The sequence below is a fragment of the Phaethon aethereus genome, assembly GCF_964289735.1.
Source record: "Phaethon aethereus genome assembly, chromosome: 1".
Classification (NCBI taxonomy): Eukaryota; Metazoa; Chordata; class Aves; order Phaethontiformes; family Phaethontidae; genus Phaethon; species Phaethon aethereus.
The window spans coordinates 216,235,836-216,258,286 of record NC_138575.1 but is presented as its reverse complement, the minus strand read 5'-3'; the positions used below and the strand labels follow the sequence as shown (position 1 = coordinate 216,258,286).

General features: G+C 38.2%; 1 protein-coding gene across 2 annotated transcripts in view; it reads left to right on the top strand.

The window, feature by feature from the left end:
* Positions 1-19,549, top strand: part of SYTL2 (synaptotagmin like 2) — a gene marked incomplete at both ends in the record, with an annotated part of 43,689 nt that extends 24,140 nt beyond the window's left edge. The window contains 12 exons of one of the 2 annotated variants that reach the window (XM_082014274.1): positions 4,809-4,910; positions 5,886-5,939; positions 7,188-7,235; positions 8,370-8,464; positions 12,078-12,197; positions 13,202-13,371; positions 13,962-14,064; positions 14,467-14,637; positions 16,340-16,418; positions 17,302-17,401; positions 18,165-18,370; positions 19,404-19,549. In XM_082014274.1, the coding sequence (XP_081870400.1) occupies positions 4,809-4,910; positions 5,886-5,939; positions 7,188-7,235; positions 8,370-8,464; positions 12,078-12,197; positions 13,202-13,371; positions 13,962-14,064; positions 14,467-14,637; positions 16,340-16,418; positions 17,302-17,401; positions 18,165-18,370; positions 19,404-19,549 (1,394 nt within the window). The remainder of the gene's footprint in view (positions 1-4,808; positions 4,911-5,885; positions 5,940-7,187; positions 7,236-8,369; positions 8,465-12,077; positions 12,198-13,201; positions 13,372-13,961; positions 14,065-14,466; positions 14,638-16,339; positions 16,419-17,301; positions 17,402-18,164; positions 18,371-19,403) is intronic. The other variant, XM_082014275.1, reaches the window with a different exon arrangement.
* Positions 19,550-22,451: the final 2,902 nt, after the last annotated feature.

The window sequence follows — 22,451 nt, the reverse complement described above, 5'->3', positions numbered from 1 at the left end:
ACTGAAGATAGGAAGCATGTATCAGCTAGATCCCAAGGCAGGGAACCCAAAGAGGAAGTGGACTTCTCAACGAGAACAGCAGTTCTTCCTACAGAACACAGTGGGCGTAGCATGGATGAAGAAACAGATGTTACAGAAGAGAGAGCATTTGGAAAGATTAAACAATGGAACAGTATATCACCTACATCATTTATTTCAGAAGATACACAGCTGATAGAAGAGAGGATGAAACCTAAGAATGAGGAAGAGAATGAGGAGCAACATGACAAATCCTTAGCTGAATTTGACTGTACAAGAGTTAAAGAAAAAGAACATGGTCAAGAAATCAAGCAACAAAATCAAAAATCGAATCTCTTGGAACATGAAGAACACAAGCTACCAGCTCAGAAATGTGAATTGGAGAAGGCAATACGAGAAAAAAGAAGAATAAGTGAGATCAGAGCATTCTGGGAAAGGGATAAAACTATCCCCTGTCATGGAGAGAAAGAAGTTAATATCAATACTAATGCATCAGGTGGCAGTGCATTGAAAGGTCTTGGAGAAAGTGACAAAATAAAACCAACTGCAGTATACCTACCTAATGGATTGGATGATGAAAGCAAGAATACGTTAGGAAGTGCTGAACTAAGTTGTGCAAGCCAGACCTCAAGAAATGAACATCAAAACCCTATTGAGTTTGGACCAGGCCATGCAGTTGAAAAGCCAGAAAGAATATTCCTGTCTGATGGTGAAGTTCATGAATATACAGAATTGCCAAAAGCCAGTAACTTGCAGCCAAGACTTGGTTCCACTTCAGCTTCCCCAGAAAGCAAAGACAAAGATGACAAAGAAACACTTAAAGGAAATGTTGCTGCTTGTTCCCAACAGAAGCCCATCTTCCAGGTTTTGTCTTTAAAAGAAAAAATTAATAAAAAGTCCAAGAATCTAATTTCAAATCCTTCACAGTTCCAGAGTTTGAGAAACTTCTGGGATACTGGAGTTAAATTACAGAGTGGCATTGATAGGGCAGAGGTTTCTTTGCCAAATAATACTAGTTATATAACCTATGAAAGAAAATCAAAGGGATATAAAAAAGGCAGAGATAATGTGAGCAAGCAAGAGTTAATTCAACAACAAACCCAAACATCTGAAAGAGAAAAACCACAGAAACTAGATTCTGTGGCATATGAACTGCCTTCAGGATCTCCTACCCTGAAAGGTCTGAATGTGACACACACAAAAAATACAGACTCTGTCCAGCTGGACAGAAAACCAATTATCTCAAAACCAGAGGAAAAGATGGGTCTTCCAGAGCAAGAAGTTAAAGAATGTGTAGAAAAAAATATTGTTTCATCAAAAGAACATGATGTTTCTTTGCAGTTGCTCCAATCACCTGGTGATAAAGATGCTTTACAGGAGACAGCAATAGATGATCGGCTATGTTTACCTATAGAAAAAGTGGAGAACAAGACTACTCCATTACATGTCAGTCTCCCTAAAGAGGAAGTTACAGAGACTGTGAATAAGGTTGTTCTACCTAAAGCTGAGCTTGATGCATTCAAATTAGGCCTAAAGAAGTTAGAAAAGGAAGCCTCTGAGACGTCATCTAGCTTGAACCTAAAAGAAAACATTTTGGAAGGGATGACTTTTCACTCAAAGCAGTGTAGGGTCTTTGAAAGAGCAGTAGAACAGAGCCATGACATTTCTCCTGCTGATCAAAAAGAAGAAACAAGCAAAAGCACAGAAAAAATGAATGTGCCATCAACAAGTGAGCATGAAAACAAAAAAGGCCTCGGGAAGCTGCTTAGGGAATTTGAACCTTTCTGTCTACGACATCAGGCAGCAGACAAGGATAATGCTCTTGAGGGTTCTCAGAGGCCTCAAGCTGCTTTGCAGAACCTGCTCAGAGAAACCTTTGCATCTCAACCTTCTGAATATAGAAGAATGAGAATGAAAACATCTGATGACACAAATGGTATCTTACAAACTAATTGTAGCATAGAATCAACATGCCGAGAAGATACTGGTCAGCCTGAAGACATCAACGAGACTATGGAAAAGTCTCTTGCCCCATCCAAGGTCAGTGGCTTGAGTTCTGCTTTAGACAAGCTGATGAAGGAGGCCTCTGAAACGCCACCTCCTAAACCAAAACCTACTGGCAGCACAGTACAGAGAACTGCTGAGGTAGAAGTTAAAAGCACGACTTATCAGCATGGTGGAGAGTTGCCACAGGAAATCACTGAGACCGTAGAAAAGTCTGTTGCCCCATCCAAGGTCAGTGGCTTGAGTTCTGCTTTAGACAAGCTGATGAAGGAGGCCTCTGAAATGCCACCTCCTAAACCAAAACCTACCGACAGCACAGTACAGAGAACTGCTGAGGTGGAAGTTAAAAGCACGACTTATGAACATGGTGGAGAGTTGCCACAGGAAATCAGTGAGACCATAGAAAGATCTGCACTGTCCAAGGCTGAATATGGAGTATTTGATGTTAATTTGCAGAAGCTACTGAAAGAGGTCTCTGAGAGACCTGCTTCTGTGCTGGAAGATACAGATAGGAAAATGCAAGGTGAAATACAGACTAGTCTAAGTATGCATGCTCCACATCAACAAGAGAGGGATCATCCTCAAGAAGTACAAGAAACAATAGAAAAAACTTCCGTTTCAAATATTGCAAAATTCAGTGAATTCAGTTACTCTTTGGAAAAACTTTTTAAAGAAGCATCTGAAGTTTCGTGTCCAACATCCAAAGAGTTACATAAACATGAAAGGTTTGGGGATCATACGTTTCCATCACAAAAAGAGACTCTATTCATGACAATGTCACAGCCACATAGTGCTTTAAGTAGCTATCATACACAGGTGAAGATAGCTATCAAAGGGGGAGCTCCAGAACAAAATATAAAAGCTTCAGTAAATGATCTTGCAGTAAGTAAAATTGAAGCTCCTGATCTTCCTAAAAGAAATGGAGCTATTAATAAAATAGAAAAGAGCAACATGGCTCCAGTTGCTCTTCTTCCCTTGGAAGGAGAGACCAATATGATTGCAATTAAGCCATTCAAGATAAACGAAAAAAGGAGGAGAGACGAAAGCACATCCTTGGATGCCTCTGAAGCGAATTCAGAACTTAAAGCACTATTGACATTCAGAAGGGCAAGCACACCACTTAAAGACGAGAGCAACTTTCCCCAGCCAGAAAGAGCTCAACTCTGCCTAATGTCTCAGCATGAGGATAATGATGAAGAGGAAGGGGACGGCTCAAATTTGGGATCCAAGTTTTCAGATGAAAACTCTGAGTCCCACTCTGGAACGCGAAGTTCAACTCGTGAGCAGTTTGATTTCTAAAATTCATGGCACTGGGTTGTTAAACATGGCCACCATTTTTTTTTTTTGGTAGCCAGCTTGAAATATGTTAACTGAAATTCTGTGTGATACTTAGTTCTTAATTGAATGCTTTGGATATTTTTTTGGGAAGGATGGGAAGAACTAATTTAAGTTCTTTAATTGGAAAGTGTTTGACAAACACATACTACATTTGGGTAAGCCTTTTTGGTAAGGGGAGTTTAGCAGCATGAATCAATTGCGTCAGTCTCCATGATTTACCCTTTTCTTCTTTCCCCGTGACATTGCCTTGAAATTAATAAGGCTGTAACACTCAAAATCTGGTTATTTCTTTTAAATATACTGGATTAAAAGAGGAGAAAAAAATAAAATCAGTGACTGACTGAGTTCATTCTTTAGTTTCACCAGCTACTTTTCAAAGGTACCTGAAATACTTCAAATACTTGATATATAAGAAAAATTTAAAAAATATATATAATATCCAGTGGAATGGTTGGATATAAAGACAATACCAATACTCTGTGCTATTTCATTTAGCACTGCTGCCTGTTGCTCTAGCAAGAGGCCATAGAAATGAAGCGGTCTGTTTACCATGATTCTTATTATTTGGTTGAATGGCGGCTCTAGTCAATGTGTGATAGTCATTGAGGAGCTTAAGATAGAGGAGGTAATTTAACCTTTTTAATCTGCTGCTGAGAGACTAGGAATGTTTTTGCCACCTGGAGAATCTGAGAAATTATGTGAAGTTTCCAGGGCCTGCCAACATACTCTTGAGCCTGTTTTAAAAGTGGGATTCCAATGGAAGTGAAAACTCAAAATAAATGAGGAAAAATGAAACATAATTTGTTGTTACCCATAATTACAGACAGCTACACTGTAAGGCCTGGTTGGTTGACTGATGGGGAGGAAAGTGAGGTAGGAAGGAGAGAAGGTCTTAAAGGTTTCTGAAGGACCTAGGTCTGGCTTGATTCTGCCCTTGGAGACATTTGCATAATTTCAGATATCTCCAGAGCTGGGGTTTTTGTGGTTGTTATTCAAGTATTGAAACAAAATTACTTTCACTGGGAGAAAATATAACGGACAAATTTACACAGAGGGAAAAACTGAAGCTATTGACTTTTTTGTGCTGATTCATAACAAGATGGTTACAAAATGGCTAAAGTCTGCATTTATCCTATGTTGTTCGTAGAAAATTAAGTGCCATGATTGCCTGAAACCCCCTTATTAGTCAGTAGAGACAGAGAACAAATGAACCAACCTGCCTCTCTCTGCTGATGGCTGAGAGAATGTAGAGCGAGCAAATGGACACTTAAAATTAGACATTTATTTTTTTTTTATTTTGGATTTATTTTGTATCTTCATTGAACATTCACTGTCTTTGCTAACAGTCAAAATAGATTCTCATGAGAAATCCATGGTTGGTTTTTTAGTGACTTGCTTAAAATGGCATGTCTGTGTGTGCAGTGTTCATGTGTTTTGTCTCGTAACAGGTTCAGAAGAAGAATTAAACCCTGTTTTGATGGCTTTGAAAAGGAGTGCAGATAGGAAAATGCCTTCCAAAAGTCTAGAGGACATTCCATCAGCCACCTCAAGTGAGCACAAAGCTTGTGTGTATCTCCCATGACCCCCAGTTTGGCTTAAATGTGTTCATGCTGGTCTTCCATACAGCTTTGCCAAGTAGTGTTTTTGTCTTTGTTTCTCAATAAGCTGTATGGAGCTTGTACTGTAGAACTGAATTCTGTTCTCACAGGGTTTAGTTTTCAGTTCTTTGTGTTAATTTTGAAACAACACCGGTCTATGAAGCAGACATCTTCCAAAAATGCACTGTGTTAATCAGTGATGAACAGCTTCTTGGATAGTTTTTCAATAATGTGAGTATTGGCAAGTACCCAAATTAGCAATGAGGAACAACTGCCGTTGTCTTCTGGCTGCTTGCTTGGGTCAAATTAGTTGACAGCGGCAGGATGAAAAAAATTATCTTAGTTTAGTAGTGTTTCACCTGTGTACTCTAGCAGTTAATAAACCAAACTCACTTTAAGAGAATATAGTGAGACAAGATTGTGCTTAAAATTCATCCCTGACTTCCCTCTGTAGCCTCCTAGGATTTTTTAAAAATTATTATTCCTGTCTCCCTTCACCTTGCCCCCAAGTGTTTTCATGCCTTTCTCATGTCTAATGGGGAAGACATAAACTGAACTGATATTTGTAAACTGAAGTGCGGAGGTGTAGATTTTGAAAGATGTTGGCTGTTGTTGGCAAATTACTCTTCTAATACTACTTATGCTATTTCTTGCTTCTAACTAGTTTCTAGGTTTTAGGTATGCACTAACATTGTTGTAACAGCACACTGACAGAAACTGTGTCAACGTGAGACTGCTGCTTGGATATAGGCTTGAAGTAGTGTGTGAAGTAGAAAGCATCTCTTGAATTTAACCATTCCCATGGCTCTGCTGGTTGGTTTGGTTTTTTGTCCTCGTTACTCTTAATTCTGTTGATTACCGCTGCCATCCATTTTATCATACTGAACAGCAAAATTTCTAACTATGTGTTACTTTTTTCCTGCACAGATAAAGGAAAAATAAATAATCCAAAGGAAGAATTAGCTCTTAGTGCTGAAGATGGTAAATATCTTTTGTGCCTGCATGGAAATTGATTGTTTTTTCAAGGGCTTCTGCTTGCTAGTGAAGGATTTAAAGCAAGAATTGCATTGCACTTTTAGTTTTGATTAACTTCAGCATGACTGAAATGCTTTTGTAGAATTTTGTTGTGTTTGTTTTATTCTTCAGAAATATACTTATGTCCTGTTACATCTGTAGGAACTCTGTGCCACCTACCAATGTATTGCTTTGGCCTTTGGTCATTCAGCCTGTGAAACAGCTATTGAAATCATTGAGAACTTTGAACATTAGCTGAGTTGAAAGACTTGGCCTTAGTAAATATTGAATTTGTCTGCTCATATCTTGCATTATAAGATGCAAGATGACTTTTGCTTGTGCAACACACCTTTCAGAATACATCAGCTGAAAAGGAACCTCCCTTACAATCCCTGTCTCAAGCCAGCAAAGTGGAATTACTCTAAGCAATAGATGAACTGCTAGATCAGCTACTGTTAATATCATCAGCTCATTAGTGCATTACAGATGCCTTCCTGTTAAATTTTTCTATATACCTTTAGAAATTCCAAATCTAAGCAAAATAAAAGCAAACCTGCTCCAAGAACACGTCAAGATAAACACAGTAGAAAATTGTCAAAGAACATTGAATATGGTGGAATATAACACACAATTCTTTATTTACTGCATTGGAGCACTACATTTTTAAAAAATCGTTGTGCACATTTGTGTTTATTGTCATGTTTTAGATGCTTTAAAGCATTTTGCATGTTAGTGGCCTATGGTACAAATAGGATGATCGTAACATAATAAGATGCATGCAATGTTCAGTAAATCAACAAGACTTAAGTACTGCATTGCCCTTTGATTTCAAATGGAGACCCCTACTGAAAGCACGTTTTACGTTCAATATGGAATGTGTAGACACTTATCTGAAAAGGGGGGGTGGTTGAGTTATATTTATTGAGTGAAGTTGTGAAAAAATGACGAACACAGCCAGATTGATAGCTGTACAGACAGAATAAGGCAAGTTATCTTGAAAATACTATTCATCTTTTTGCTTTGCTTAGTTTGTACACTCATGTTACCTTTATTATGACCCAGTTCCTCAACGGAGGACAGCGATGCAAAACACAGAAACTTAAGGGGTCTGGGGAAGTCAAAAACTTCCCATATATAAAATATATTGATGCTATTTATATCACTGCAAAGCTGTTTGTGTTACTGAATGACTGTTGTCAATACTGCACTGAGCAGGTCCGAAACCTGATCAGCATCAAGAGAGGAATGAAAATGCAGCAGGAAGTGAGTAATAGGATTCTTCCAGCAGACAACAGAGAGACTTCTCCACTGACATTTAAACTAATACATTAAAAATCCTTTTTTATTTAACAGCTAACAAGTTACACGTCTGGACTAGATACTTGCTCAATGGGGAAACTGCATCTAACTGCATACTGACAATAACTGATATGTTGAGCACTATTTGAGCTTCAACAGCAAAAGCTTTGCAAAAGCTTAACTCATGCCTTGCAAACAACCCTGTCATGTGTGCAGTGTTTCATTTTATGCAATAGATATGTGTCCCTGTAGCTGTCTCTGCCAAATAATTCTCTGTCATACGGTATTCAGTGTTGGTGCATTGCACGGTGGTGTATCCAGTCAAAAGACCTACAGCTTTAGTGCATTATTAAATGTAAATGGGGTTAGAGCATGGAAAATTCTAAGAATCATGGGCTTGCCACAAAATGGATTTTTGCAAAGCTAGCTTGTGCAATTAAGCTTTGTACAGCAAAAGAACATAGAAGTGAACTTCAGTAGAGGTATACAAAAGTTGAAGAGATGGGCTGCAAAAAAGTGCATCATTAATGAGATATGCATCTTATAATTAACTAGGAATACTTGAAACTTCCTTGTTTAGGTCTGAAAATTGCTTGATTTACACAAATATTCCTATTGCAATTAATTAGACTGAGTAAATAAGAGAACAGAATTTGGCTTGTACACTAACTTCTTACCAAGAACCAAATGATGACTCTAATGTCAATGATGGTATGGTTAGTGCATGAGTGTGCTTATTGTTCTAGGAAGAATATCTAGAAGGTAAACTGAAAATGTTTTCTTTATCACACATTTGATCAGAATTTGCTTGCAGCACCCAGGCTTGTACATCATGTCAAGCAATGTAAATGTTTCTGCTCCTGCCAGACAAAGTCCTTTGGTCAGTGCTATAGGAGATGTCAAAGTAGATTATGCTTCCTAACGACAGCTTCTCTGAGCCCTGTCGGGGGGAAAAAAAGTCTTGCATCCACATTGTAAACTGGTTGTGCATGTGCATGTATTTCATCTGAAGCTGTCTCTAACCGTGTCCTGTTATGCAATCTCACTGTTTTGATGTACAAACGTATTTTTGAAGCCTCTTGAATTGCTGCTCTTCAGTTTCCACAGTGCCTTCACAGCCTGATAAGCTGTCTTCCAATCCTGAAAAACTCAAAGGACTAAGCAAGTCAGTACCATCATTCCTACAGGAAGAGGTAAGTTCCATCTCTGAAATATTGCAACTAAAACTTCTGATTACTGTGGCATTTTGCATTTGTCAGGTAGTGCTTTCCAGGATCGGCCAACTCAGTTTACCGTTGGACCATGGCATAGAGTTGAGCTTGTGGTTTAACAATTGTGAGATTACCACAAACAACCTGTGGCTAACTAACCTTTCAGGAGCTTTAGTCCAGTAACTAGAGGTTTCTTCTTACAGCTCAACAGACAGAGCATGTTTTATCTGGGAGACTGAAGCACAGTGAATGCTTGCTGTTATTCCCAAAGGCAATATCTATCCTTAAACTAACAGGTCTTTTTTTCTCTTCAGAACATACATATGTGCGTACATTTATTTTCTTCAGAACCTCAAGTCTAAAATGAGCATTTAAGACCATAAGAAAGTCATCATCTGGTGACCCTTCTCAGAGGGATATTAGCTTGGTGTTCTGCTTAGGGATGTAGGCTCAGGTACCAGGCTGTTAACTCAGTGCAAGTGAAATTTCAGAATTTCCAAAAACATACTGTGTCTATAATAATAATGGACTATAAATCTATTATTACTGTTATTATCATCATCATAATGGTGTGGGCCTTGGAATAACCTCTGAGACCGTATTCAAATTTCCTAAAATGACACTGAAGTTTGAAAGTGATAAGCAATTTGGTCTATGACTCCCCAAACTCTCAGTAGAAAGGGGAGTAGAGACTGTTTAGATCAAGCACAAACATCCTACCATAAATGCCTAAAAGAGGTAGCTCCGTTAGTCACAGGGAAAAAGAAGCTCTGAAGAATAGGCGATACGTCGTCATTGTTGAGCTTGGACAACACCATAGATTCTCTTTTCTTTTTTACTTTTTTTTCTTTTTTTTTTTTCTTTTCTTGAGTGCCATAGTATGAATGTGAATTTGTATGGCAAATGTGCAGGCAAAAGTCCCCCTGCCCCAAGCTGTTAGCAAACGGTGCCACAAACACCTGAGTCCTGTCGATGAGGGATGTGTATTGGTGGACACAGGCTTAAATAGGACACAGGAATTTGGGGCATAGATATCAGAATAATACCTGTGTCTGTGCTATAAAATGAGAAATTGCTGCTTACCCCAGCCCTTATCACTGTAACTGCAACATAAGCATCAATATTTTCAGATTATTTTTCTAAAAACATGTGTCTAAAAGGACTGAAGGGTCAGAATCAGGAATATGCTGTGCCCTGTCTTACTCTACTCCCGCCTAAAGTCTGAAATAAGCAAAATGTGGTGATACAGGTTTGATACAACCATTGATACAACCATTCAGTGTCCATGAATTACACCTCTTTAACTAAAGATTCTCTAAAATTACACCCTCCTAATGCCCCTTCTGCTGAGAAGAATGCATGGGAAACTTTTCTAAGGCTGTTAACATTGTACCGTGGATGGATCAAAAGATAAGCATTTCAAAGCATTAGAGATGGGATACCAAACAAGTCTGAAATGAGTATCTGGGCATCTAAAAACATCCAGTCAGAGCCTATGTAAGAAGCCAATTAAGCAGCTTGACAAATACTTGAAAGCCAAAGGACGACATGGTCACAGTAGAAGGAGTTTGGTTCATATTTATATTCTAAGAAATTGTCAGCACCCAAATCTGTTAATTCTGCCCCTCAAATTTATCTTTAAAATTGTGATTAATCCCAGTACTGACTTGAGTTGTCAAGCTCACAGCACAGGATGTAATACAAGACATACACATGCACGCACACATGCACAGCTGTATGTGTGTGTGTATATATTAAAAAAATAGAGTGTAGATCTATATAAATAGCATGTATGTATACCACATGCTGGTTCTGCCCTGGAGTTTATCATCACTGAAGTACCAATACAAAGGCCAATACAAAGCATGAAACTAATGAATGGATATCATAAATCTGGTAGAAATAACAGGTTAGAAATAAGCATTGTAGATCCCATGTAGTCACGATAGTATTAACGTTCATTTCCATGTGCTAGTTGAGTTCTGGAATTATTTTAAAAATAATGAATTCTGATAATAATATATGTTCTAATTTACGAAGAAATATGAAGAAATCTATCTTTTAGAGTACCAGTGTCTTGTCTTTTCTGCTTAAAAGAGAGGACAGTCTAAAAATTAAGGATTCTCTACTTGTGAATAGTAACAATATCCTTATTTAACATTTGGAATTAACTTAAGAAAAAAAATAAATCACACGTGTAGTGCATTCTTGAGGCGTGCAGTCACTCCAGTGCTTCCTTGCCTCTGAACTTCCAGGCATTCCACAAACCTCCATGAGAAGAGCTTTGGCTGCTCCCAGCCAAAGAGCAGTCTTTGAGGAAATTAAGGACAGGGTTGAAAGTAAGCAGAACTGGGTTCAGTCCTGTATCTCTTCTGCTGACCTTCTGTGTGGACAGCAGTTAAAATGAGGCAAACCATATATCCATCCTCTACAAAAGGGTTTAGGACTTTCCTGTCTTTCAAAGAGTCCATGTAACAGGACTGATTATCCGTCCTGCTTAACTGTTTCTTCACTCCCTGGATTTATTTTGGACAGTCCCAAATAGCTCTCTCCGAATCAATTTTTCTCTCTCGGAGCCTTGTCCTAGGTAGGATGGACCTTAGTCAGTCCTTACCTTTGGCCTCTGAACTGGGGAACAATCCTGGCCTGCTTTTAGTTAGCAGTATAGGCATAGCCAGAGAAGCTACAATCAGTACATCTTTATAAAGACTTATTCAAAATGCTTTTATGCTAGATATTTATTTCTATAAATATTCATTTTCTTAATGTGTGTAGAAATCGTTGTTTACTAATCTTGCATCTCTTAGTAGAAGATCTATGATAGTAGGTCAGAACTGTATGGAGGGGGGAAGCCTTGTAAATTGTTCATGGGTGGAATACAACAGGGAGCTGATGCTTTCTCTAACAGCCCGCGTAGGAGGATGCCGAGGCACAAGTACGAAGTAAAGCATCGATTCTTTAATACAGTGATAGCATTGAGACAGAATGGGGTTGTAAGCGCATAACCTGATAATGACTAAGTAAACCAAAAATGCAGTTTCCTGATGGAAAAGCAGGGCCCTGCTTGCCCTTTTGCAAGAAAGGCTTTTTGCAAAAGCCATTCACTGTGTCCAGTGCTGTTCTACGATGCATGTTACAGTCCAGCTAACTGCCCTAAAGACAGACGACAGAATTGATGGTATTTGCTATATAACAGAAAGGGACTGGTAAAAGTCCTGAGCATTATCACTTGCATAAGTTTATGCATGAGATAGTGAATGAAGGGGAGAATTGAGTTTAATTGTTCCAATAAAATTAACTTTGTACTTGTTCATTGCTGTTTGAGTTCTAAAACCAAACAAAAAGGCTGGTTGCATTACTGCTTTAAAAATTTTTCAGTGTAGGCTTTGCATCAGGAAAATTCCCTTTCAACTTCTTCTTTTAAGCGCATGACCTAATTTAAGAAATATTAATTACTCGTGTTGCACTTCAAGGGGATTTATATGCAGGTTTTCACCGAGTCCCAATCTGCATTAAAATTCTGTTTGTTGTTTTTTAATGTTCCTTGTGACTATAAAGAACCTACACAGACTTTCTTTCTGTGATGTTTTTGTAGAGTGATGACAGAGAGACAGACACAGCATCAGAAAGCAGTTATTCCCATGGCAGAATCAAGAAGAGTCCCAGCTCTCTAACCAATCTTAGTGGCTCTTCTGGCATGGCCTCCTTATCCTCTGTATGTAAACCAAAGCCTTGTTTTAATGGCACTTTGCTTTTGCTAATCTCTTCAGTATTGTTTCGGCTCCCTTCTTATTCCTCTTCTCCTTCCCTTGGCATCTCTCTCTCCTTCCTTCCCTCTCTTATTATGTGAACCCTTGCATGGAATTGCCTAAAAAAATAAAATAAAATCGGGTTTACTTTTCTTGTTTTCTAGTAATATATTGGAGCCTGTTCAGGACTCCAACGTGCAGCGTACTCCGTAAACACTGAACAAAGAGGTGGCTTTTACCCTAGGAGCTTACATTTGTAGCTGAAAATAGGGATCAATTTAAATAGAACAAACATTTAGAAAAGGAGAAGGGTGGGGTGAGGGAGAAGTAAGCGAAAGAAAAAGACAGTATTGGTATGTGGGGTGTGTAGTTCAGTCAGTGAACTAGCTAACCGAACGTCATTAATTTATACAGACTTTATTGGGAAGAGGAGAATTTTGGGGAAGGATACTGAGAGTAAAAAAAAATTGTACATCCTTCTCCTTCCACCTGTGTAGGGCTTAATTTTCAAGTATGTTTTCTTTAGGTATCTAATTCAACCACAGACTTTATTACTAATCTTTTTGTCGGTATTTTCAGAAGGCCTGTTGCCCTAAACTCTTAGGCTCTGCTTTCTGCAAGGAAGATCAGCTGAAGAGATATCTAAGTAGTATTTCAAGGATCTGATCACAGGCAACCTCCAGATTGGCAGCATCCTATAATTTTATTTCTTCTACCTTAATGCAAAGAACACATACAATTTTTTTTGTAGAAAACTTGGCATAACACCTTTGACTTAGAAATAACTTTCTTTTGTTAATTTGCTTGCTGAGAAGCTTGTGTAATAGTTCCGTTACATTTTGTTATTACATCTAAAAGGATGGAGTTGATTTCTTTACTGTCTGAATTCTGAGCATAACTTCTACCCTAATCTTGAAGTCTCTGGTGAAATGCAATGCCTGGAAAATTTTCCTCTTCTTGTATGATGCAGGTGAGCGGAAGTCTAATGAGCATCTATAGTGCAGACTTTGGCAATGTTGATGTGAAGGGGAACATTCAGTTTGCTATTGATTATGTAGAACAGCTGAATGAGCTCCACATTTTTATTTGCCAATGTAAAGACTTGGCAGTGGCAGATGTCAAGCGACAGCGTTCAGACCCGTAAGTAGAGAGAATATATTTATTTCCTAATGGAAGTTTTTCTTTTAATGTGTAAATGAAAACTGATTTTTTTTTTCCAATCTCTATAACCCGTTGGAATAAACAACCCCATAAATAAATGAAGAGGCTATAACATCCTTTACGTGGTTTTCCACTCTGAACTGAATGTAGAATCGCCACTGTAAATTGGTACATACATTAACATTGGAAGCTCAAACTTTTAAGAATATTAAATTCTCTTTTAAAATTCAACTTTCCAGATGGTAAATCCTGCTTTTGATAGATTTTTCAATAGGATTAGAGGCTATAAATATGATATCTAGGCATACTATATTCAAATATTCTGTATTTGTATGTGTTGAGAAGATATTTCAACAAATTTCCCCCTGGCAGAAGGTTAATGTCCCACTTTGGGAACGATTATTATGCTTCACCACTGCTGTTCCATTTGTTAAATGTAACAAGTTGAACAACATAATGGCTTGTTAAGTGGATTTCTTTTACTTTATAAGCAAATACTTGTGTATTTTAGAAGGGGAAGTTGGAAGGAGTGTTTCCTTGCTGCTCTTACCAGCCTGTTTAAATTTTAGGTATGTAAAGACCTACCTACTTCCAGAGAAATACAAGTTGGGGAAACGGAAGACCTCTGTGAAAAAGAAAACTTTTAATCCAGTCTATAATGAAATACTGCGGGTATTTATCAAACTCTTACTAGACATGAAAATACTGCATGCATGAAGTGTGAGGAACCTTACCTTTTAGGCACAGGTCCAGATGCTCTCAAAATGTATTAGGAGGAGATGGATTGCTCCGTAGAAGTACCTATGTCCTTCCATTGATCGGTTAACTCTGGATACAGCATTGAGAACATCGATTGCTGTGTACTTCTTGCAAACAAACACAACCTGAGTATGAGCTTAAGATGCTTGAAATAAAAAGTAAAACATGAAGAGAGCTTTGCTCTGAAATGAAGAAGTGAGCAGTTATGGGTGTAAAAACCCAGACACATTTTTCCTCTAATTTGTCACTTTCAGACACAGCATTGATGAAAATCTAGCTTCTTTTAACTTTTTTCTCATTTCCTCCTCCTCGCAGTATAAAATTGAGAAGGAACTCCTAAAGAACCAAACCCTTAATATCTCTGTCTGGCACAATGATACCTTTGGGAGGAATAGCTTCCTTGGTGAAGTAGAACTGGACTTAGGAACCTGGGACTGGAATGATAAATCCAACAAGCAAATCAACTGGTTTCCACTCAAGCCAAGGGTAGGTTACTAAGGGTGGCTTATCCGTTTTGTATTTTCCCCTGTTTAAGTGCAAAACCAAGTAATTATTTATTTAGGCCTGGTCTTGTGTGTTCTGTGGGTTTTGTGTTGGTTATAATCATAAATACCTCTTTACTGGTAAATGGAACATACAGTTCTGAGGTTTCTATTAGCTTACTATGTATCTAGCTATTATAGTAGGAAATACTTTCTCATAGTCTAAGGAGTAGGAATTTCAAGGTATTTTTCACTTATGTCACCTTGCTGCAACAGTGTCCTGGATTTGGCTGGGATAGAGTTAATTTTCTTCGTAATAGCTGGTATTGTGCAGTGTTTTGGATTTAGTGTGAGAATAATGTTGATAACACACTGATTATTTTAGATGTTGCTAAGTAGTTGTAGTGCTTATACTCAGTCAAGGACTTTCAGCTTCCCATGCTCTGCCGGTGGGGAGGTGCACAAGGAGCTGGGAGGGGGCACAGCCAGGACAGCTGGCCCAGCCTGGCCAAAGGGATATTCCCTACCAGATAACGTCATGCTTGGTGTATAAACTGGAGTTGGCCGGAGGGCAGGAATCGCTGCTCAGGTATGAGATGACTGGGTGGTGAGCAATCGTTGCTTTGTGTGTCACTTTTTCTTTTTTTTTAATATACCTTTATCAGGATTATTATTATTATCATCATCATCATCATCACCACCACCATGGTTGTTTCCTCTTCCCTTTCTGTCCTATTAAAATGCTTTTCTCTCAACCTATGAGGTTTTTTTCCCCAATTCTCTTCCCCCATCCCACCTGGGGAGGGGGAGGTGAGCGAGCAGCTGCGTGGTGCTTAGTTGTTGGCTGGGGTTAAAGCACGACAGGTACCTGAAGACACTTGTTCCCTGAATATGAAGTAAACCTATTGAGAATATGGAGCAAGTGCAGCAACTTTTTAATATAGGATGCAATGATGACTTCCGTGTCTGTATTCCTCTTGTTTGTTAATGGGTTTCAGCCAAAATCTAAACTTTCAGCTAAGTCGCTGCCAGAGGTTCTGGTTTGTTTTGTTCATTTTTTTTTCCTTTTTTTTTTTTCCCCTTTGAATTTACTTCATTAGTTCATTCCAAAATTAGCTCGATCCAAAGTTTTATAATTTGTAAAACAAAACAGGAATGTCATAGTAGTCTTTAGCACTAGTTTAATTCAACTGATTTTAAAACTGCTCTGGGTAGATAAATGTAATCAAATGTTAACAGGTGCCATGTTTCATCTACAGATGGTCCATGACTCCCTATGAAGTGACATATTCTTGTGCCTTTTTGCAAGATAACTCTTGTTGAGGCTGATTTTTAGATCAAAACATTCCTACAGAACTGAGTTCATGCAACAGAAAGTACACTTTAATAAAGAATAAGTTTCCTGATTGGAAGAGCATATGTTCCACTTTTAGATAAGTACACGACAGTGGAAAAGATGTGCCCTCAAAGCCTTTTGGCTTCTCCTGGGTCTTGTTTTCCACTTTAGTGGAAGAGCCATATATCTGAGGCACTGTCAAGTGTTTAAACATGCCCTAAAATCTCTCATGTCCTGTATACTGAGAGATTATGGATAAGAAAGCCAGAAAAAACACTTGCCTCCTGTAGAAGTGAAAAGCTTTGCATGGTAAACTCTGTGTGTGAGCTGTAAGGTTTGAAATTTGTGGGTTTTTCTCCTTAATTTTCAGACTTCAACAATGGCTCTTGAACTAGAAAACAGAGGGGAGATGAAACTAGCGCTCCAGTATGTCCCACACCCTGCCGGAGGTATGCATTGCTTCTTTGTTTGGGTTTGTTGGGCCTTTGGGATTTTTGTTCTTTTGTTCATTAAAAATCATTTTAAAGTTTTTCAGCCAATTCAGACATCTTGTTTTAACATAAAAGTAGATTTTTTTTTTTTTTTCCTTACAGCATTAAGTCACCCTGGTCATGAATTCAGTTAGGATCCAAAGGTCACTTTAGGCTCTTTTGTTTTCAATGTTACTGCAGAAGAAATTACCTCGTTTTTATAATCTTAGACTTGTAATGCAGCCTGTATGTGTAACAAAATTCTGTGTTCTCACTAATAATTTTAGAGATTATAGATCATCAGGCAGGTGCTGTGGTTTGCTAGATAAACAATGACAACACACTAAATTCAAGCAATATTAGTAGGAAATAGCAGTAAGTATTTCAGATGCAGCAACTGATAGCAGTATGATGTGTTTGGTTTAATCTTGTCTGGCAACTGATAACTGGCTGATCTGACAGTGATGCCAGATCAGATCTTTAATCCAGCCAGTCAGTCAATAAGAATCAAATATATTAAGAGCACAAATGAGCTTATTTGAAAGTACAAGCAGCAATGAATGCTAACATCACATAGACTGAAGACAAGCTGATGTCTTTATCTAGGAGGCTTAGAAACAGAAGACCAGTAGCATGTATTTGTTTAGTTGTAACAGAAGAAAAGTCATTGCAGGAATACAGACATGATGTGATCTTCCAGTACTTTGAGATGAAGCTTCAAGGGTACAGAGAGGAATGTTGAATTAAGTTGGGAGATAATGAGACTCTAGGCCAAATATCACCTCTGCAAATGGGCAGGAACTGCTGCATCATAGAAATTACCTTTAAAAGGGTAATCAGATGTTTTGTTTTGTTTTTACAGGAAAGAAAACTCTCTCTACTGGTGAGGTCCATATCTGGGTGAAGGAATGCCATGACCTTCCTCTTCTGAGAGGCAACCGGCTCAACTCTTTTATTAAGTGGTAAGAACTGTGGTTGAAGTCATCAAACATGGTGGCCTAACAATGCTACTGTTGTGCTTTCTCTCTTATCTTCATTTTTCTACATTCAAAATAAAATTAAAAAAAACCACTGATTACTTTCTGTTTCTCCTTTACTGTAATACAAATTGTCCTGCGGGGCTTACAACTTCAAGATGCTAAGTATATATCACCAAGTAAAACATACTGCGAGAACTTCCTGCTACTCTTTTGCTTTGTCTGCTCAGCTACTTGGTGGAAGGGCTGGCCAAAATTGTGCCAGCTTTTATTTGCATTTAAGCAAAGCATGGTTTTGCAAGAGTATGCTTTAGCTTAGCAAATTGTGGGAGGAGACAGAAGTGAGAAGCATAGTTGTATTTCTTCCTCCTTCCTTTCCACAAATAGACTAAAGATGTACAGAGACAAGAATAACAAGATGGTTGGGGAAATCTCCGGCAGCAACAAAAAGGTTTCAGCGTCATTAGTGATAATACAGCAAATAAACTCACTTGTGCCTCTTCCCCGCCTGACTGCCCCTTCCCTTCTATCCTCTGAAGCACAAGGGTGGATACATGCTGCCAGTGTTTCTTGGAAGGGGCTCAGAACATGACCTTCGACTTCATCTCCATGATGCTAAAGCATCTTATCTTCAGTCACACTCTAACATGCAAAGGACAGTGTTAATGTGTAATTTTTGTCTGTTCAGTATGTGTAATGCAGGCTATACTGTGCAAGTGCAAACTGACAATGCTTTCTCTTTGTGAAGTACCATTCTTCCAGATACCAGCAGAAAAAGTCGCCAGAAAACCAGAACAGTGGTGAAAACAACAAACCCAGTATTCAACCACACCATGGTCTACGATGGCTTTCGACCAGAAGATTTGAGAGAAGCCTGCATAGAACTCACAGTCTGGGATCACAACAAACTAGCCAACCACTTTCTGGGAGGCCTCAGGATAGGCCTCGGAACAGGTAATGGACAATTAACACATTAATCCTTAATTTACAAAATATAGTGTTTCTTTTTTTTCCTCTTCTTTTCCATTTCTTCTCTTTTTGCCAAGATCACTGAATAGCCTTTGAGTTATTTATTTACTGAAGAGGTTCATTCAGTAACTTACCTATTCCTCAGCACAGATCCTGACTGAAATGTAAATAATAGTAGTGTTATGAGGGTTAGGATGACTGACAAGTAAGGAGCAATATGAGAAATAAACCTTTGTCTGCCCATACATTGCATCTGCTACTGTTTGAAGTACAAGAATATGCTATTCCTGCACCCAAAATCTTGATAACGTCTTACAAACTTACACATGTAAAAACTAGGTCTGTGGTGTAAGGACAGTATTGGGTGGAGATAAAAGGATAGATCAGGAATGCGTGATAAGATTTGAAGACATTGGATAGGAAAACTTATAAATGCAAACACGTTTTTAGCATCAAAGCAATATAAGATGTATAGACAGAAGAATTGTATGTTTCCCTATCATTATATTTGTCCCTTTCGTTGTCTTCTCTGGTCTGAGGGGAGAAATGTGTTTGAAGTCTTTTCAAGCAAATGCAAGAAAAAAAATTACTTTTCCCAAATTAACTTCTTGCATGGTTCACCAGAATAGCCTAAAATACAAATTAGGATAGTAAATCTCAATTTGAATTTTAGAGTACCCAAGGTTGTAATTCAGTACAAAATCAGTGTCCTGTTTTATTCTTAAACTCTCTAAAACATTAATCACCCATACAACTTCCTCCATGGGATTGTGACAAAAAGGTTAAGGATAACAAGGAAAAAAAGCCTGGAGAAAGATGATGAAGTTTCCATGTGAAACTGTCGTTAATTGTATTTGACAGAATTTTCAAGCATAAAAATGTAGACCTGGATCCTAAAAGTACGAGGTCAGCAACCTGAGGAGGTGAAACTCTTTTAGAAGACAGGCAAATTCGATGGTCTGCTCTCAACTCCGCAGCATATTAAGTAATGTTTCTCTTAAAACTGACATTTTTCTAGGCAAAAGCTACGGAACTACAGTAGACTGGATGGATTCTACTTCAGATGAAACTGCCCTTTGGGAGAAGATGATGAACTTGCCGAACACATGGGTAGAAGATACACTACCTCTCAGGATGCTGATGGTTGCAAAATTGACAAAATAAGGTGGCTTTTTAATTGCTAGTGTCAAAAGGAAACTTTGGGAATGAAATTAAAGGTGTGGGGTGAAACTTGGAAGAGGAACACAGTAGCTCAGTAGCTCTTTTGACAGTCTGCTCCATTGCTGTTCTGGTTTTGTGCTGTCAACTGTTACTTCATATTTCAAATTAAAGTTCTGCCTGCAGATTAGTATGTAAATTTAAGGGATTCTTTTATTTCTTATTCACTGAAACAAGAATGAAGGCACTTACATAATTCAGTGGTAGGGGTAGCTGTGACACCTGGATGCTTGTGTTGCCTAAATGAAGCGTTGCTGATCTTCTACATGTAAATTACCAGCAAAAAAATAAGAGCAAGTCAACTCTTTCTGTATTCTTCTAGGATTGCTCATGAAGTATTATTAATAAAGACAGCAACAGGTTGCATTTTGTTCGTGTGCCTTCGTATGTGTCTGTATCCTCATTACACCATGTCACTTGTCTCCAGCAAGGAATACGAGCATGAAGAGGGTTTGGTTTTTTTAATGTTCCTTTATCTGTAGCTGTACATTTCTAGGATATGAAAGTCGCTTCTATAACGAAAGAAGCATTACACGAAGCAGTACTGTCTGTGTCCTGTTCTGCAAGGTGCAGAGGACTGTTAATTCCAATATACTATCAAAAATCAGGGTTATAAAAAGTTTGCTTATATATGTGTTGTCTTGCTAGTATACAAATCTTACTCTTAAATGCTGAAGGCACAGAGGTCAGGATTTTTTTATTCACTCTAGAGGATCTAAACCTGCCAATTTTAGTGATGACAAATTATGTTGGGTATTTATTCCAGAAAGTGTACCTATATCTATATCTGTACCTATATCTATATCTGTACCTATATCTATATCTGTACCTATATCTATTAGCTTAGATTTTTTGCAAAACATAACTTACCTATGCTTTAGCACCAGTGTTTGTAAGGGGAATGCTGGGATTATGGCGGTCTTGGGTTAGATAGCTTTGCAGCATAGGAAATAGGACTGGAATGTGTAACTTGTAGAAATGTACGCTACTAAAGAAAGATAAATGCATAAAATACAAAATGTATTATTTTTTTTAAATAAAAACAGCCTATTAAAGCTAAATAGGAATTCAATGTTTATTAAAACCCAGTGTTTTGTGTTAGCAGTTCAGCATGCAATGTAACAAAATGCAGACAGAAAACACTGAAAATAAATGCACATTTATTTGCTCCAACTGCCTGGGTCTAGAAGCTGGTGAAATCTTGCACCTCAGAGAGGAGAAAGGGGCTCCTCACAGCTCCAACTCAATCGTTTAAATTTAATTATAGACATTTAAATGCCACTTGATATTTATTACACACTATGAATGGAAAAAACCTGCCGGGGAACCCACTTTCTCTCTCACCTGTCAGGCAGTCTGTGGAGTTTACAAATGCCAAAAGTAGTTGTCAGTCTTGACATCTTACTGCTTTGGGTGCTTTGGATGAGATCGGTAGCTGCTACAGATTCCACTTTGCCAGATACATACGAAACACGCTTCTTGTATGTGACTAGGGAACGATGTGCGTACCGTACCTCAGGACAACGTATTTGTACTTCAAGTGGTACCGTGGCTACTTGGCATCTGTATTCTTAAATGCCACTGCTGAAAGGGTGGTGATTCTGGAAAAAGCAGAGAGGCACCTGTTTATTTGTACTCACTGCCTACATGAATTCATTTTCACCTGAAAACATAGGTTGCTGTGAACGTGACGTACAATTTCACAGGAGTAAAGTTTTTGTTGTTTTCACACTTCCTGTGAAGCTTAAATGCATTGCTATGTCAAAATAGCTTTCGTACTTCAGCTGCAGAGATGGGGTCTTGAGGCTCCAGGTTTGCACTCAAGTGTCGTGTACTCTGCTGTGTTCTATACTGTACAAAATTTTGATTGTTAAACTTGACTGCCATCAAAATAAAATGTTTGGTTTGTGACAGTGTCAATTTCCTTGTCTTTTGGTTAAGTAGGACATCTTCAGTCTTTCTATTCTTGAATTGGTCCACAGACAGACGCAGCATTTTGTCATTATCTCAAAAAATACTGCTTACCTCTACACTAAATAGATCAAAACTCAGTTGAAATTTTGAAGCACTACCTGAACATGAGCATAAGATTCACTAGTTAATCACACTTGTATTTAATTAGTGTGATTAACTAATGACACTGCAGTATTATGTACTCATCTAGATTAATCAAGAAACTGAGCCAAGTAAGGTAAATGGGCCCTTTAGTACAAAAATTCAGTGTTCCTCCCCAGTTTTTAATACCTTTTTCCACCATGTACAGAAAATTGAGACTACTACAGGTAAACCTATATGGATAGTGGCCACCACACCCAAAAGTGAGTCTTCCTCATGCTTCCAAATTCACAGGTCAACACAGGTAGTCACAGCAGTGTCTTTGAAAAGTACAGTAGCACTTAACAATGCTAGGTATTTTAAAGTTACTGTTATCATTGTTAGTCTGCATCAAGCTATAGATCTTTAACTAGAAGATTTTCAGCAAAGCTTTAGCAGCTTATCATCCTTTTACCATTTTTCTGTTGTCATACACAAGAAAAGTCAAAGCTGCCCTGGTGATACGAACTTCAGTAGAAGGGAAGATCACAAACCAAGCTGCTTTATCAGTGGAAAAAGTACTTTGACTGCCCCATGAGTGCTGTAGGATTTAATTATAGAGCAGAAACATTACAATCTCCCCTCCTGCTAAAGGGTATTATGTTGACTTACTAAAAAGTGCTTGAAGGTAATGGCTGCCTCTAATCATGTAAACCAGCAGGGATTCTGTATTGAAAATATCTAACTAAAGTAATGCAACATTTACTATTTTAAAAAGATTATTGGCATTTTTTGGCATTCCTCTGAACATGGT